This window comes from Miniopterus natalensis, chromosome 20 (genome assembly GCF_054644295.1).
Source record: "Miniopterus natalensis isolate mMinNat1 chromosome 20, mMinNat1.hap1, whole genome shotgun sequence".
Taxonomy (NCBI): domain Eukaryota; kingdom Metazoa; phylum Chordata; class Mammalia; order Chiroptera; family Miniopteridae; genus Miniopterus; species Miniopterus natalensis.
Window position 1 is genome coordinate 26,467,029 of NC_142100.1, and position 16,538 is coordinate 26,483,566.

The 16,538-nt window shown below is 60.9% G+C and overlaps 1 protein-coding gene across 1 annotated transcript in view; it reads right to left on the reverse strand.

Annotated features, from left to right (window-relative positions):
- Positions 1 to 14,230, reverse strand: part of NCOR2 (nuclear receptor corepressor 2) — a 114,569-nt gene extending 100,339 nt beyond the window's left edge. Inside the window, exons 1-2 of the mRNA XM_087828348.1 lie at positions 14,039 to 14,230; positions 4,337 to 4,536 (exon numbers count right to left, since the gene is read on the reverse strand). Coding sequence (XP_087684474.1) covers positions 4,337 to 4,441 — 105 coding nt within the window. The 5' untranslated portion in view covers positions 4,442 to 4,536; positions 14,039 to 14,230. The remainder of the gene's footprint in view (positions 1 to 4,336; positions 4,537 to 14,038) is intronic.
- Between the last annotated feature and the right edge of the window lie 2,308 nt (positions 14,231 to 16,538).

The window sequence follows — 16,538 nt, forward strand, 5'->3', positions numbered from 1 at the left end:
CCATCCACATCCTCACCCGGCCCTCAAGGCCCAGTGTGTCCAAGGGCATCCTTGGGGCCAGCTGACAAGGAGAGATGGCACCCCCAGCTAATGGGTGTTCTGGGTGGGCGCTGCACTCAGTCCCCCACTTGGCTCAGCGATTCTGCCCACTTCCCGGATGAGACGACTGAGCCTGGGTGTTAGCAGGGACGACTGGGAAGAAACGTACAGCCTGGTGTCTACTTTGGGCACTACGTGAACACGGGGTCCCTGTGCGACAGGGAGGCTCCGTCTGTGAGGCTCAAAGCCCAGGCTCCAAATGAAGGAAAAACCCACACGTGTGTCACATATGTAAGCAAAAATCAAAGTCAGAAAGAGATGAAATTCATGCAAAACCCTCCCGCTTTAGTAAAACTCCATTCATTACCAATGATCACCCAGGAAAAACTAAACATTAACAAATCAGATGCACCCCGACTGTCGATTTTTAGAAACAAACAGAAACACATCCTTCCAACGAGAAGACGGGACAGGCGTCCCCATGTGCCAATCCAAATCGGTTCGCTCTGTCTGCCTTGAACAGCCAGTACACTGCGTGTGGCAACCCATTAGCGATGCCTGACACGGGTGAGGCTTAGGAGAGAGCGGGGGTGCAGGCGATTTATTTTCTTTTTGGCACTTTTCTCCATTTTCCCAATTTTCCATAAAAAAAGCAAGTCATTCTTCTGCTCTCTGGTGTATTTAGTTAAGCAGTTATTTCTGCAAAACAAATCAGTTGATAGCAGGTAACCGGGCTGAGAATGTATGTGTGTGTCAGACCCTCCAAAACAAGCATGTAAGTGGCTGAGAGGCCAGAAGCTTACGAGGTTGAGAACTGGAATCCACGGGACCCCGTCAACCTCAGAGGCTGGGTTGCGAACACCCAACGGCAGGGCCTAACGCAAACCCGCTGAGCTTGTTTCGTCTTTGAAGCAGGCGACCGACGCAGATAAAAGGAGGCCTCCGTGCTCCTTGCCTCCGATCCCTTTACCTTTCCCAGAACGTCTCCTAAGACCGAGGGCAGCTTCCAGGAGGCAGAAGGGCTCCTGCGCCCCCACCGGGACGGCTGGCACAGAGACCAGGTGTTCGCAGGCCCGGGCCCACGCGCAGGCAGGGCTGGGGGGAGGGGAGGCTCCAGGATGACTCTGGTGAAGCTGCCGGGCAGAACTCTCACCCGCACGCACAGAGGTGTGAGAGAAAGCAAGCTGTGCCGCTGCCAGGAGGGAGTTTCTCCCGCTGGCTCCTTCGCACAACAGCAAATGAACAAAGCGGTGGAGAGGCAGAGTCCACCTCGGGAGGGGCCGGGCAAGTCGGTGCCCACAGCTGCCAACGAGGAGGAAGGGGCACTTTGGCACATGGGGCCCCGCCGCGGGGTCGGGGAGGCCGCTGCACCAGCTCTCTGGCCTCAGTTTCCCAGGTCAGGAGCCAAGCGGGACGAGTTCATCGGCAAAGTCCCGCTAAGAAGCACCTGAGGGGCCACTCCTGCGGTGCCCACATTAATCTCCACCCCAGGGCCTAAAGCCCGTCTCCAGGGCTGAGCCCAAGAGCCCCCAAGGGCACCCGGATGCGCTACAGGAAGGCAAGAACCAGGGAGACCCTGAGACCAAAGTGGGGCTCGCTGTGGTCACGTGAGCCTGAAATCACCAGGCCCTCAGGGGGGCAGCCTCCCTGCCACATCTCAGAGCAGAGCTCTCCGCCTGTAACAAAAAGGGAATCATGCCAACAGTATCCCACGTTCATAAACTGCCTACTTTGTGTGCCTGCCACAAAATGCTTTACATATATGTTAATTTAACCCCTGTCCTACGCAAACATGAGAAACCTGAGGCACAGGGAAAAAGTGACTTGCCTGGGTCACACGGGGGGGGGTAGGTTCTGAGATGCACAAGGGGGGCAAAGCTGGGAAGAGGGCTTTCTCTGTGGCTGGGGTAAGACAAGGGGTGCTCCTTACCCCAGAAGGAGCTGAGGAAACGTCTCAAGCAGGCAAAGGAAGCACTGGGTCCATTCCCAGACCCTGGACTCAAGGACCCCTCCTGCAGTGACGGAGGTTCCAGTCAAGAAAGCTCCTACCTCTGGGGCTTTGCACGTGCCGTTCCCTCTGCCTGGAACATTCTTTAGGCAGGCTTTCACATGCCTGGCCCTGGAGCTGCCTCCAGGTTTCAAGTCCAACGTCAGCTTCTTGGTAAGCCCTCGTTCCCTGGACCCCCAACTTCCTACCCAGCCAGCCACCCCTCCTCCTCCCCCGCTCACTGACCCCCCCCCACCCCTCCCACAGGAACATCCGCACCCTGACGGGGGGTTGCTTGTTCTGTTCCCAGCTACACTGCTGGGCAGGGATGAGCCCTGCACGTGAGATGCCTGAGAAGCATTTGCTGACTGTCTGAGTGAGTGAGGGAGTGAGGGAGTGAATGAACGAGGCTCCCAGCACAGGGGCTCCCGAGAGGCTCGCTGTGGGAGGCCAAACCATCCCTCTGGAGCCGTCTCCAAGCACGAGGGACCATAAAGCTCAGGGAAAGACCACCCCAGACGGCATCCAAGATACAGGCAAAGAACCCAGCGTTCCAACCAGCCTGCTCCCCCACACCGTGCAGGTGCCCCTCCAGCCCAGGCTGGCTCCCAGGCCCACGACCCCTGGCCCCAGGCAATGCCGCCCCAGGTGAGGTCCCCGACACTGCCACCTGCCGGACGAGGTGGGAGCAGAAGAGTTGAGCATTCAGACCCTTTGCGGCTCATCAGCACAACCGCCACATCCAAGCACACAGCCGGCCCGTGTCCTGCTGGCCTTGCCCAGAGCCCCCCACCCGAGTCTACAAATTGGGTTGCGGGCAATAGGGCCACGTATCCGTTTATGACAGACTGGAAATGAAACAGACGGGTGTTTCCCACAGTCTGATAAGTGCTGATCGAGGGCAGAAGACAGCAAACCCAAGGCCAGAGCCAGGCTGGTTTTGTCACGTGTCACTGGCTCCTGGCCACAGCCACAGCTTTACGTCCGGGCTGAACTTTCGCGAGAAAACGGGAGCAGCCACAAGCAATTGTGACAGAGACACGTGGCCTGGAAAGCCTGGAATATTTACAGGGGAGGTCAGCCACCCCTCCTCTAGGGCAAGAGCCCAGTGTGTCCTTGGGCGGAATGAAGAGGACACTCATGGCTGTGTCATCACCCACATTGCCACTGTCGCTACATCACAGCAGCAGGTGCTAACTGCCCAGGCGTTCAGTGAAGGCGCCAGCACACGTCAATTGATGGGACGCTCACCATCTCACCACCTCGGTCACCCTGGCTCAGTGGACAGAACATCGTCCTGCCCATCAAAGGGTCAAGGGTTCGATTCCTGGTCAAAGGACATGTACCTGGGTTGCAGGTTCGATCCCGGGCGGCAGTTGGGGTGTGTGCAAGAGGCAACCAACTGATGTGTCACTGGGCCCTAGCCCTGTCGCCACATCCCAGCAGACCTGTCTTCGCTCCTGTCCCAGCAGCCAGGACACTCAGGTTCTCAGCTGGCCCTTGGACAGGGCATCTGTCTTTCTGTGCCTCAAATTTCCCCTTTCCTCCACTCTCTTGTCTCCTAAAGACTCATAAAGGAGGGCATCTCCCAAACCTTGCCTGCCTGAAAAGTGAGCTGGTGGGAGGAGTTGGGGGACATGGAGCTGACAGTTGGGGGAAGGGGATTCCCAATTACAGACCCAACGGTCCCCTCCCACCACCCAAGAGAAATGACTCCAGCCCAGGCCACAAGCCAGGAGAGCACAAGCAGAGCCCCTAGCTGGACCATCCCAGCATGAGGCAGATGGTCAGGGAGAAGGGCCCCACTGCTGCCACCAGGGCCCCCACTCCCCCTGGCCTCAGCCTCCTGCCTGGAGGGGGTGGTGACTGCTGGGTCCTGTCCAGCCACATCCTGCGTCACTGCTGGCCCAGCAGGAGGTGTCTGGGGTTAGCTGGTGACCCCAAATGACTGAAGAGGGCCCAGCCAGGGCAAAGGGCAGGAGGGTCAGCGGGAGGGCAGGGGCTACGGGGACAAGAGGAGTCCCTGAGGCTGGGCCTGTGGAGAAGAAGTGAAGAGAGGGGTGTGAACTCAGCAGGAAGGGAGGCATCAACCAGGGCCCCCCTGGGGAGGAAGCCCCTCCAGGCAGCTAATTGTGACAGTAACAACACAGCAAGTGGACACACGGGCTGAGTGTGCCAGGCACTGCCCTAGGGACAAAACACAAATCATCATGTGTAATCCCACAATGGCCCCGACTCCAAGGAGAAAAAGGAATCAGGCAGACTCGGTGACGGAAGTATGCCCCAAAGGCGGCCCCGAGCACCCCTTACCGTGTGGGACCGGGCGATCTGCACCGGGTAGGAAATGCCATGGGGTGGGTAGCGGGGCTCGGTGGCCCTCCACGTCTGCGCCACGGGCTGCGTGGACCCCGACATGACGGTGGTCGTCCAGATGAGCTCCCTCTCAGAGGCCACCAAGGATTAAAAGCCAGTCCTCGTCATCTGTTCGCAGGCAGCCCTGTCCCAGGCACCTGTGAGAAAACCAGAAAAGAAGCGAGGTCAGCCACGGAGCCTGGGAGGGAGAGCGACATGCAGGTCCTCCTGATCTGCCACGGAAGATGTGGTGTTGGAGGAACGCTGAGCCACAGACTAGGCCGGTGGCTGCCCAGAAGCCACGTCAGGGAGACTGGCGCCCACCCCACTACCAAGGCCCTCACTCAGCAGGCGCAGGAACCTAACCACATAGGAGCTGCACTCGCCATCCCCAAGGTGTCCCAAGCCACTCGGCACACCCAGCCTTACTCCATGGAACCCCAACTCTGTGGGCACCTCCAATGGCTCCCAAGCCCCCCTGGCCCCGCCGACCTCACGCCGAGGCCTCCGGGGGCCCCTGAGTCACCGGGTGCAATTCTCCAAAGCACCCGGCAGCTCGTGGGAAGCAGCCGAGGCCCTGTCCGGGGAGGCACCGTGGGGGGCGTAGTGGATGCTGTCAGCTCGGGCAGGACACAGGTCACAGTGACCCCGGGCAAGGCCCGGCCTGCCCAGGCCTCCGGGTGACCCTCTGCGGAAGGGTGACACTATGATGTGGGAGCAGGACACTCAGGAGGTTGGCCCAGACTCAGCTGGAACCGGAAAACTGGGACACCCAGGGCCACAAGGGGGGGGAGCCCAGGACACGGACTAGAGCCACCTGGGCCACCAAGGCTCTGGGGGAAGGAGAGAGAAACCACCGCGTCCACGTGGAAACCACCTCCCGAAACACCCGCTGCGTGGCAGACGGGAAACCGAGGCCCAGAGAGAAGAAAAACGCTCCAGACACGGGCCGAGGGGGCCCTCAGAGGCCTCCGGGTCCCCACCCTCCCGGGCCCCTGCTCCGCTCCCCCTGCGCGGGGTCACAGGGGCTCCCTGGCCCACGCCCCAGCCCCCCACACCCAGCCCCTTGGGAAGGTGGGTCCCCCAGGTCCCCCACCCCCACCCAGGAACATGAAACACGCGGGACGGCACAGGGGCGCGCCTGCTGGGCTCCCACGCGATTCACGTGACCAGGCGACCAGCAGGTCCCCGGCTCCCCCCAGGGACCTCGCGCGTGGCGCTGCCCTCCCTGCGCGGCCGCCCTGCCCTCGTGGGTGCCCTGCCCCTCGTGGGTGCCCTGCCCCTCGTGGGTGCCCTGCCCCTGCGGGTCTACCGCGCGCAGCTGCCGGGCCGGGAGATGGAGACGGTGGCGCCCGGAGGAGGGACGACACCCCCCGCTCCCGGGGCCCGGGCTGCACCCCGGCTCCCACCCACCATCGCTCGGCTCCCGGCTCCAGAATTAGTCCCGTGACCCGGGCCTGACCAATCAGGCTCCTGCTCGCCCTGGGCCAGTGAGAGGGCCGGGGACGGGCACGTGACCCAATCTGAGCCAATGAGAGCCTGCCCCGCGCCTCCTGCTGGCGGAACCGGGAACAGGCGCGCGCCGCGGGGGCTCGGAGCCCGGAGCAGGAAAGCGCGGAGCTTCTGGGGCACCGCGTGGGGATGCCAACCTGCAGGGGGCAGAGCTGGGGTGGGCGGTGGCGGGGGGCCCACAGCCGGCATGCCTGGGTGGGTGTCAGCAGGGCCAGCTCCCGCTCCCAGCTCCTGGTGACCCCAGGTGGCCGTGGACTTGTGGCTGCGTCACCCCAATCTCTGCCACTGGGATGACCCCCCTGCCCCCGATTTTGCCTCTCACCCTCCCAGGCTCCTCATATCCCTTCACTAGCAGCAAGCTGGCCACCCGCAGGGGCGGCTCCGTTGTCCCTCACCAAACAGGACTATCCCATTCAACAGGCCGGGAAACTGAGGCTCAGATTGCTGAAGATCCCACAGCCAGAAAGCAGCAGCCCGGCTCGGTTCTGATCCCCAAAACCACGGGCCCCTCCGAGGCGAGCAGAAGGGAAGTGGGGCTGGCTGGAGCCGCCCAGGAGGCCCGTTTGTTTTCAATTTAATTGGTACGTTTGTGTCCGCTGGACTGCGGCCAAGGCAGCCTGGCCCTGCTCCCCCACCACGGGGATCTGCTCAAAATCACTTCCTCCTCGACTTCTTTTTTTCCCCCCATTTAATTTTAAAAGGAAGAGAGGGAAAGAGAAACCACAGCCATGACAACCCTCCCAGCACACCAGGTCACAGGGCTCCGCACAGGGCCACGGGGTGTCTGTCCCACAGGCACTGCCCGGCTTTTTCCTGGCTCTCCCTCCTGACGCTGATCCGACAATCCTTCCCCTCCTCCTGGCCCCTGGCCCCGGGCCCTGGCCCCTGGGCCCGGCAGCTCCAGGCCAGGCCCTGAGCCGCCCGCCCTCTCTCTGCCTGCCGGTCTCCAGCCTCCATCCCATCGCGGCCGCCTCCCGCCGAGACCCCGAGGGGAGCGGGGCCGGCCCTCAGAAGGAAGGCAGCGGCCCCAGGTTCCCGCCGACCTCCCTGCACCAACATCTGGCCACCGTGTCCACAGCTGTGCAGCTGCCGGAAATGCCTCCTCCCGCCCCCTCCTCTGTGCACGCACGCAGGCCCTCGAGAACAGCTTTCTGAGGAATTTACGGGGTCGTCCTGAGAATTTCAGGGCAGATCTCTGGGGAAGCTTCCTTCACCACATGTAAAAAAGAACAAATGTTTCCGCTGGTAAGAATAGGGTCGTCCGCAGCAGGGTCCCAGACACGGCCTCCAGGGCCTGGAGCCCACCCGCCCCGCAGCGGCCTTCCCATGCAATCCGCCTTCCCAACCCCCAGCACGCCAACAGACCAAGGGGCCCCCTCCCACAGGCCTGAGCCCCGCACCCACCAGACACCCAGGCTGCAGCGGGGAAGGACCCACTCTGATCTGCTCGGTCCAGTGCTGGATCGCGGGCACAGAGAGCTCATTACCCCCAGGGCATCTCTTGGCCAGTAAGTGTCTGATGATGGAGAAATCAAGATCCCAAAGGTCCCCCGGCCTCTGCAGCCAGGAGTAGAGACAACGACAGGTGCTGAGGTGCCCAGGACTGGCAGCGGGGGCGTTAAGCACCTCCCTGGGTGTGGTTATCAGTCTGCGGAGGAAACAAGAACTGGGTTCCAGGCCACAAGGTCCCAGGCTGGAAGGAGGGCGGGGGGAGGAGAAAGGAGGGCTGTAGATACGACCACCCCACTGGAGCGAGTCTGGGCTACGAGGAGAGAGGCAGGTGGGGGCAGAGTGTGTGAGGGGCACCGGAAGGAGGTGACTGCTGCTCGGGGGACCCAGAGCTTCCGATTCTTTCAGGAGAAGGAAGTCCCACTGGGAGACATCGCTCGATTCGCAATTTTCGTTTTAAAAACTGACTATACACCCAACCCAATAAATCACCCAAACACAGCCCCACGGGCTGCCAGATGTGACCGTGGCTTGTGACTTGTGGTCAGCTGGAAGCCACAAAAAGGGCCAGCAAAGCCCGGGGGAGCTTGAAGAAGAGGAGTAGCCAGGGGCAGGCGGGAACGTTCTCCAAAGAGACCAAAGCCTTGGAGGGGAGCCCCGAGAGGCCCCAAACTACAGCAGGCAGTGAGCGGGAGGAGCTGGACCCACTTGCCTTGTAACTCCTTGGTGACACCCCCCCCACCCCAGCGGACACACACTGGCCATGAAAGGGGGGCTGGGCAGGACCCCAACCTGGCAGGGGGGGCAAGCTGGCTGTAGCAAACCACAGGCCGATGTTCCTTGAGCTACCACCTACACACCCTTGGTCCTGGACTCTGGGGGAGGCTAGTCCACCCCCATGGCCTGGCCAATCAGCACTAGTTGTAGCCAACATAAATTTACACTCCCAGCCCGGCCAGGCGTGGCTCAGCGGTTGAGCATGGACCTAGGATCCAGGAGATCGAGGTTCGATTCCCAGTCAGGGTGCATGCCCAGGTTGTGGGCTCGGTTCCCAGTCGGGGGCGTGCAGGAGGCAGCCCATCAGTGACTATCACTGATGTTTCTATCTCTCTCTCCCTCTCCCTTCCTCTCTCTGAAATCAAAAAAGATATATTTAAAAAGAAAAAAAATTTACATTCCCAAAAATCTAAAATCAAGGCCTTGCCAAGGCCTCACTCTCTCCGAAGACCGGGGGTGGGAGGGCGGGGGGGGATCCTTCCTGCCTCCTCCAGCTTCTGGCTGCTCCAGGCGTCCTTGGCTTATGGCCACATCACTCCAGTCTCGGCCCATCTTCAGGAGGCCAGTCCCTCTGTGTGTCTTCTCTTTGTCTCTCATAAGGTCACTCACTGATCCCTAAATGTAGGGTTCACCCAGTCATCCAGGGTAATCTCACCTCGAGATACATCCGCAAAGACTTTTTCCCAAGCAGGTCACACGTACCGAGCTGGGGGTGAACAGGTGCAGGTGTGCTCTGGGGGCCTCGGCTCTTCCCGACATGGCTCTTCTACTGACTGCTGGCTCCCTGCCTGCACCCCGCCCCCCCCCCAGCCAAGTCCCAGCAGAATGTCCACAAAAATGAGAAAACAGAGGCACAGAAACCGAAGCCACGTGCCAGGGTTGGAACCGTTCTCTCCGAGTGGTCCTGCCACCGAGCCACTGGACTTTACAAGGGAAACAAGGGACTCACACCCACGTCGCTGGGGACGGGGCCAGTGGCGATGACTCACCGCCACTTCACAGCCCAAGAAGCGGCTCGAAGTGGTTCCACGCAGGGGCTGGACACTTCTCAAGGCTTGCAGTCTGCTCCAGTGTCAAGGGGAGCAGGCCCTGCCTCCGAGGGGTGAAGGGGTGCGTCCCGCCCCGGCAATCGCCGCCTCTCCGCTTATCACCAGCCCCACCCGAGGCCCACACAGCTGGCCGTCCAGCGCAGAAAGGGCCCATTATGACTTCACAGGCCGGGAATTATGTTATTAGCCTGGGAAGAAGGCTGCACCCGGGGACAAAGGGCTCATTGTGATGCAAATACAAGACTTCAGGAAGGGGCAGCCCCTCCTGCCTTCAGCTCCTGAGCCAAGAGGAGAAATCCACTCCCCCCTTCCAGAAGAGTGGGCATCTCCAGCCTCAGATCTGGACCGAACAGGGCTCTCTTAGACTGAGAAAGGGGCCTGAGCCAGATTCCCAGAAAACAGTCCCTGCCCCGAAGGGCGGACCTCAGAACCTGGGTTCAAATCCTGCCTCCTCCCCTGCTGAGCCACTGCCCTGTGAGACAGGGAGCAAAAGGGGGAAAGAGAATTACCCGCTTACAGCCCTAAGCATCACACTGGGCACAGGGACCACTACACTCAAAATGCCAGTATCTACTGTAAATAATACCTATGGATGCGACGTGCCTACTGCTGTGTGTTTCTGGGTGAGCTGCTGACCCTCTCTGTGCCTCATCCGAACAGCAAGATTCAGGGCCCCTGTCACAGGGTTGTCAGAAGGACTCAATAAACTGAGGCCCGCAGAATGCTTGCCACACCTCGTCAGTTCTCAGTGCACCCCTTCCCATCACCCTTGTCTCTACGGGCCCCCAATTTCCTTGCTCGCAAGCCTGACCTTTCTGAGTTTATCTAGGAAATGCAGACTTTCTGGGAATGCTGCTGGATTCCTACAACAGGGCATAACTGTTTTTTGGAAGACCCAAGTTTCCCAGGCATGCCCCAAAACACACTCTCAAACCCCGTATGCAGAACTTCCAGGGTGCCGGTAAAGGGAGGTGAGCACCATGTGAATTCCAACGCAGGGGCCCCACTCACTGAGAGAGGGCAAGCCCTGGTCCATAGCCTGTGAGGGACACTGAGTCAGGCACCACTGTCTGCTCAGCACCTACTTATGTACCCAGCACTGAGACACAGTGGCAACCAAAATGAACAAAATCCTGGAGGGACATGGTGGATGAACCTGTGATAAATCCCAGGTGGGGACAGTGGCAAGATGACAGGGAGTAAGGACAGGGAGGTCAGGGCCTCTCTTAGGAGGTGACATTTGAGCAGAGGCCTAAAAGAGCGAAAGGTGTCAAGAACTGAGAGAACGTGTTTCAGGAATAGGGCACAGCACACGCAAAGGTCCTGAGGTAGGACCAGGACTGGAGCTTCCAAGAAACAGCAAAGAGACTCGTAGAACTGGAACACCCTCCGCCCCCAGCCCCGCTCCCTGCCCCTCCAGGCTCTGCTCAGCAAAGCCCAGAGCCTGAGACCCTAGCCCCAAACGCTAGCCTCCATCACCCCAACATGTCGGTGGAAGCTCCCTTTCAGCAGCTCAGGCACACCAGGCCTTGCAAGTGCCCACCTGTCCACTCTGGAATCCTCAGGCAGAAAGCAAGCCCTGCCTGGCCCTCCCAGACACCAGAGGGCCCAGGCTCAGTGACCAGCCAGCTAGCTGTAAGGGGGACAACCGTCCCCAGGCCCTCTTGCAAGAACCCGTGGAGAGCTGGTTACCCTCGCATTAGTTTTGACTGCACAGAAATGTATTTCCCATGCTTGTGAGACAGCCAGGGATAGCCCAGCTCACTCTAGAATGAACGAGTCACATCCCGAAGGCCTTCTCACCACCGCTGGAGGAGGGAAGGGGTCTGAGAAAAACCAGTACCTATCCAGGGAACAGCAGGAGAGGAAAGAAGACAGCCCAGAGGCAAAGTGCTCAGAGAGGGAGCTCAGACCCCACAGACAACGCTGAGACCAGGTCCCACTTTGGGTGCTACCAACAGAGGTCTCAGCGGAGGTGGCTGCGAAGGGGTGGGCCCAGAGGTCAAGGCTGCCTGGTTCTCACAGGTCCTGAGCCCAGCCACCTGTCCTGGCCTACAGGTGAGGAGAAAAGCAGGGAACTGAGGCGTAGAGAGGGCAAGCAACCTCCCCAGGGTCACCCAGCCAAAGAACCACCACACGCAGGCCCTGGCCTGGGATTTGAGTCCCACCACCTGAGCAGTGGGAATCATGAGCATCCTTCCTTCCCATGGCTGAGGCGGGAATAGATGAGACAGTGCCAGACACACTGCAGCGGTCACATCACAGTCGGCAATAATACCGCTCAGCACGAGCTGGTCCCCCGCCAAGCACTCATTACGCGCCGACTCATTTAACCTTCCCATGAGCCCTAAGAGGTACTCAACACTTATCCCCACTTCACAGATGAGAAAACCGAGGCTGGCGCAGTGGAGCCACTGGCTCTAATTCACACAGCTACCGAGGGGTAGATCTGCACTCGAACCCAGGACAGCCTGGCCCCCAGGGCCTAGACTCTCTATGGGACCACTGTAGACGCACATGCAGTTGTTAAAAATAATACAAAGCCCTAGCCAGTGTTGCTCAGTGGTTAGAGAGTAGGCCCAAGCACCGAGGGGTCTCAGGTTCGATTCCCGGTGAAGGGCACATGCCTGGGTTGCAGGTTCATCCCTGGCCCAGGTCCAGGCACGTGTGGGAGGCACCCAATCAATGTGTCTCACATCCAAGTTTCTCCCTCCCCATCCCTTCCACTCTCTCTAAAAGTCAATGGAAAAAATATCTTTGGGTGAGAGTTAACAAAAATAATAACAATAATAATAGTACAGAAAGGCCCCATGTGCCCTGTAGCCAGCTTCCCCGAACGGTGCCATCCCTACAGAGCCAAAGGTCAACGTCAACAGGGTAACCAAGAAACTGACACTGGTGGTCGCTCTTACTCAGATCTCACCATTTTCACTCGCGCTCACTTGCGAGGGTGAGTGTGTGTGTGGAGGACGAGTGAGTTCAGCCCTGTGCACTGTTACCTCGGTGCAGTGTGGCCACCCGTCAGCCCAGGAAGGCTCCTCCCGTGTGACCTATGGGAGGGATCAAGTCCTGAGCCCCTCAGGGCAGGGCAGGGGCGGCCACTAAGGAGGACTTGGGAGCAGCAAGGGGACACCCGTGGGACCCCCGGGAGAGGGCGCATGTGCAGAGGCCTTTCCTGAGGTCCTCAGCAAGGGTGGAAGGACAGTGGACAGCAAGCAGCTGGTGTGGGCAACCTGGATGTGAGGGGAACTCCCCACCGGCCTCTGCTGGCCCAAAAGGAGGGGCCCCGAGCCAGCCACCAGCCCAGCGTCCGGTGTCACTTACACACACAGCAGGGCTGCCACCCTCGGTGGGAGAGCCGGCCCTGCCCACCCGGCCCCCCAACCACACGGGGTACTATCTGGGTGTCTGACCCAGGTTGGGTGGAACACGAGACAGAACAGGGATGTGCTGGGGGAGACCCAGGGACCACGGCCCAGGACCAGATGCAGATGGGATCTAGGGGCCCAGCCACCTCTAACTCTCCGGGCTGGGGTTTCTGCATCTGTAAAATGGGAGTGTTCCCAGGAAGAAAAAAAAAATCACTGGAGGTTTAACTCACTTAAACCCAAGCCCGTGTCTACACATACAGGGCACCGCAGACACCAACCAAGCCGGGCCCTACAGGTTGGTCTTGGTTTCCCCGGGCAAACCTACGGGCGGCCGGCACTGCGGGGATGAGAGAACAGAGGCTCTGGGAGGGTCCATGACGCTCCGGGACCTGCCCAAGGTCATGCTGTCTGTGAGGGGCGGGTTGGGACAGTTCATTCACCCCTGTAAGCCACAGAACAGCCTGTGGGGCACGTCCATTTGTCAGATGGGAAAACTAAGGCTGGAGGAGGTGACTTGTCCCAGGTCCCACAGCCAGGAAGCATTTGGCTGGGATATGAGCCTGGCAGTCCAGCTCCCGAGTGGACCAGGAGGCTGCAGCTCCTCTTACGTCACTCCACGCCTGTGTGACCCCCTTCATGGCCCCCATCTCACAGATGAGAAAACTGAGGCTCACACAGGCGAGGTGAGGCTGCCTGGGATGGAAAGAAGGAGGGAACCAGGATTCAAACCCGGACTGCGGCAAGCGAAAGGTGCCCTCTGGACCCAGATGCCCCAGGGCCCCAGGCTGGAGCCCCCGCCTCGGGGCCACTGCCTCCCACCAGTCCAGGCGCACCCAGGCCTCGAGACACGTCGATCCCTCACCCCCGCCGCCTGCAACTAAAGGCTCCTTGTGAGCTCGGGAAGCCCTTCCAACTTTCCAGTGTTTATCCCGGCTCCTGGCTGCCAGGGCCCTGGGCAAGCCTGGGCCGGTGGCGCTGATTTCAAACCAGACACGGGCACCCCGCCAAGCGCCACCGTGGTGGGAGCCGGGCGCCTGGGACACCAAAGCACTGCCTGCACCTGGCCCCCTCCCCTGCTGCACCCCCAAACCCCGTGCCTCCCAGACCACCTCTGGGGCCAACACCGAAGAACAGACGGGGACCACCCAGACCCTTGGCTCTGCCTGTGGCCCGAGGTCCCCGCCCCACGTATCCCTTCTCGCCGACGGCAGCCAAGAAGCACGGCCCCGCCAGGCCACCCTCCCCCCGGTGCCTTTTCCCAGGCTGCAGCCACTCCAGCCGACAAGGTGTCCGGCCCATTGTCCGATCCCGCCGGCAGCCCAGGGTCCACGCAGCCCGGTCCCGGGCCCCCACATCGGGCGGAACCAGGCCCTGGCCAGAGGAGCCGTCGGCCGCCCCAGCGGGGTCCCCGGCCGGGTCCCAGCCCTCCCGCGGGCCCCGGCCTCGTCCTTGCCCACCCTGCCTCCCGGCCTGCCCACCCCCGAGCCGGAAACTTCTCTTACCGAGCACATGACCGGGCTTCCACTCCCGTCGGCTCCAAACACAACTCGAAGTAACTCTCCCACAAGAAGAAAAAAAAAAGACAAGACCAGAAAACGTGCCAGCCGTGGGTCAGCGGAGTCCACACAGCCTGTTCCGCTGGCTTCCAGCAGCCACACCGCGTCCAATGTCAAGCCATCCTTCCTGCAGGCCCCGCTCCGAGGGGGCGGCCCCTCCAGCCGCCGCCTTCCCGCGAGACTACGGGCTCCCCGGGATGGGGAGGCCCCGCGGGCCCAGCGGCGGCCACACCGCCCCCCCCAGCCCCCGCGACGCCCCCCAGGACGGGCCCGCCAACCGGCGGGGACACGCCGCGGGCGCCCGACCCGCAGCAGGGCCGCCCACGAGGTCAGGCCTCCGCAGTCCTCCCTGCCTCCTGCCACTCCGGCTATAAACACAGGGAATTACATAAGTCCACTCCTCTTGTTGGGGAGCCAAAAGTAGGAGCCTTTTCTCCCAGCCTTGGCAGTAAGTAATAATTCCTCATCGCCATGGTAACCCTGGCGGGCTTCCAGCCGACACTGGGGAGCTGAAACACTGGGAGGCCTTTTTATAGCAAGGTAGAAAAACCACTTCACTATTCCCTCGCTCGCTCGCGGGGAAGCGAGCTCCCGGCCGAATTCCCCTCTTTAACCCGTTTCCTCCCAGCCGGAGCGCGCGTCCCCCACCTCGCCCCCACCCCGCGGGGCCTGGGCCTGCCACGCACCAAACCCAAACCCAAACCCAAGCGGCTGCCCCTGTCCCTTCCGTGCTCCAGTCTCCAGGGTGACACGGCCGGAGGGCAGTTCTGCTCTAACATATTTCTGTCCTTGTCATCTCAGGAAAAGCAAACATGACCCTCAAGTCGGTTTTCTGAAACGCGGGTCATCTCGGTGGCAGGCCCGGAGGGTGGAAACACACACACACACACACACACACACACACACACGGCCACACGAACGCACGCACGCGGGCCGGCCAGCGCGGACGGTTTGGTGGTCAGCCAGAGGCCTGAACCTTGGCTGCAGCCGGCTGTGTGAATCAGACGAGTCTGCGCTGCTCTGGGTGTCAACTTCCCATCTGCGGCCTGACAGGCCCAGCTAGGCTTCCCACAGTGCTCCGGGCGGCGGGCAGCAGCGACAGGGCGTCCCCGCAGCGGGCTCTGGAGTCCCTCCCCTGCCCCCAGCAGCCAGGAGCTGGGCCAGGGCGGAGGCGGCAGATGCCCAGGACGGCATCCCTACAGATGCAGGGGAGGCCCCACAGGCGGGAGGGAGGCCTGGACGTGCAAAGGCCCGGGGGCTGGACTGAGGCGTGTGTGTTGCAAAAGCAGAGAGGAGGCTGGTGGGGCTGAGTGCAGTGGGCAAGGGGGGTAGAGTTAGAAGAGGTCAGAGAATAACAGAAAGGGGGGGGAGGGGTAACTCATGGGGACTCTGGGCAAGTCCCTTAACTCCATAGACTGGGGGACGCTCCTAAGAGTAAGTGACGATAATAATAACATACTGTGTGCCCGGTGCTGTGTGAGCACTTGCCTGTTAACCCATCCTTGCGCACAAAAGCACAGCAAAAGGAAGGTGCAATTCTGAACCCCCATATGCAAGGAAGGAAACAGGCTCAGAGAGGTTAAGTGGCTCGCCCCGGGTCACACAGCTGGAAAGTGGCTGTGGTTTGAACTGGGTGAGCCTGGCTTGCTCCCCCCCCCATGACACGTGGTATATGAGCAAGGGGACTTAGGGGAGACCTGCTGTGCGTGCAACGAAGGTCCGTGGCCACTGAACTAGCCAGGACACGAGAGCGGGAGACCAATGACGAGGCCCCCGTGGGGGCCACAGATGTGTCAACTTTCACCCGCTCGCCCTCCAGATTTTCCCAAGAAAACACCTGCCCCGAAAGCCACAGCAGGGATTTTTCCACCCCAAAGCTTTCTTTTAGAGGTGGGGAAACAGAGGCACATAGAAAAGCGAGTGAGCGGCCCAAAGCCCCGTTTTTAGACCACAGATCCAGGCGCTGCATTCTTCCCGCCTGTTGGGTCTGGCCGTGACCCTCAGGAGACCACAACACTCAGGAACGAGCCAAACCGGCCCCACCAAGCCCCGCCAGGAAGCGGAGCCTGGGGCAGCCCGGGCAGGACTCACCGGTTCCTTTTGTTCTTCTCTGTTTGCTTTGGCCTAGGACCTGCGCCCAGGCCTTCGAAGAGGCCCGCAGGGAATCTGGAGAAATGCACCCAAATCCCCCAGAGCTATTTGTGCTGCGGGCAGGGTCGAGGTTGGGCTGTGTGTCACTCCACGGCCACTTCTGGTGTCTTCCCCGGAGAAAGCTGGGCAGCTGAGTCACTTGACAGAGACGGCAAACCATCGAAACCCTGAAACAGCCGCACGCTGCGCCCTCCAGACACAGCCAGGGGCTGAGACTGGGCTCGCGGCAGAAAAAGCACACGGTTGTCCGCTTAGCGCAAGAATCCTCCGGGTGGTGACCACCCCCTTTCTGGGC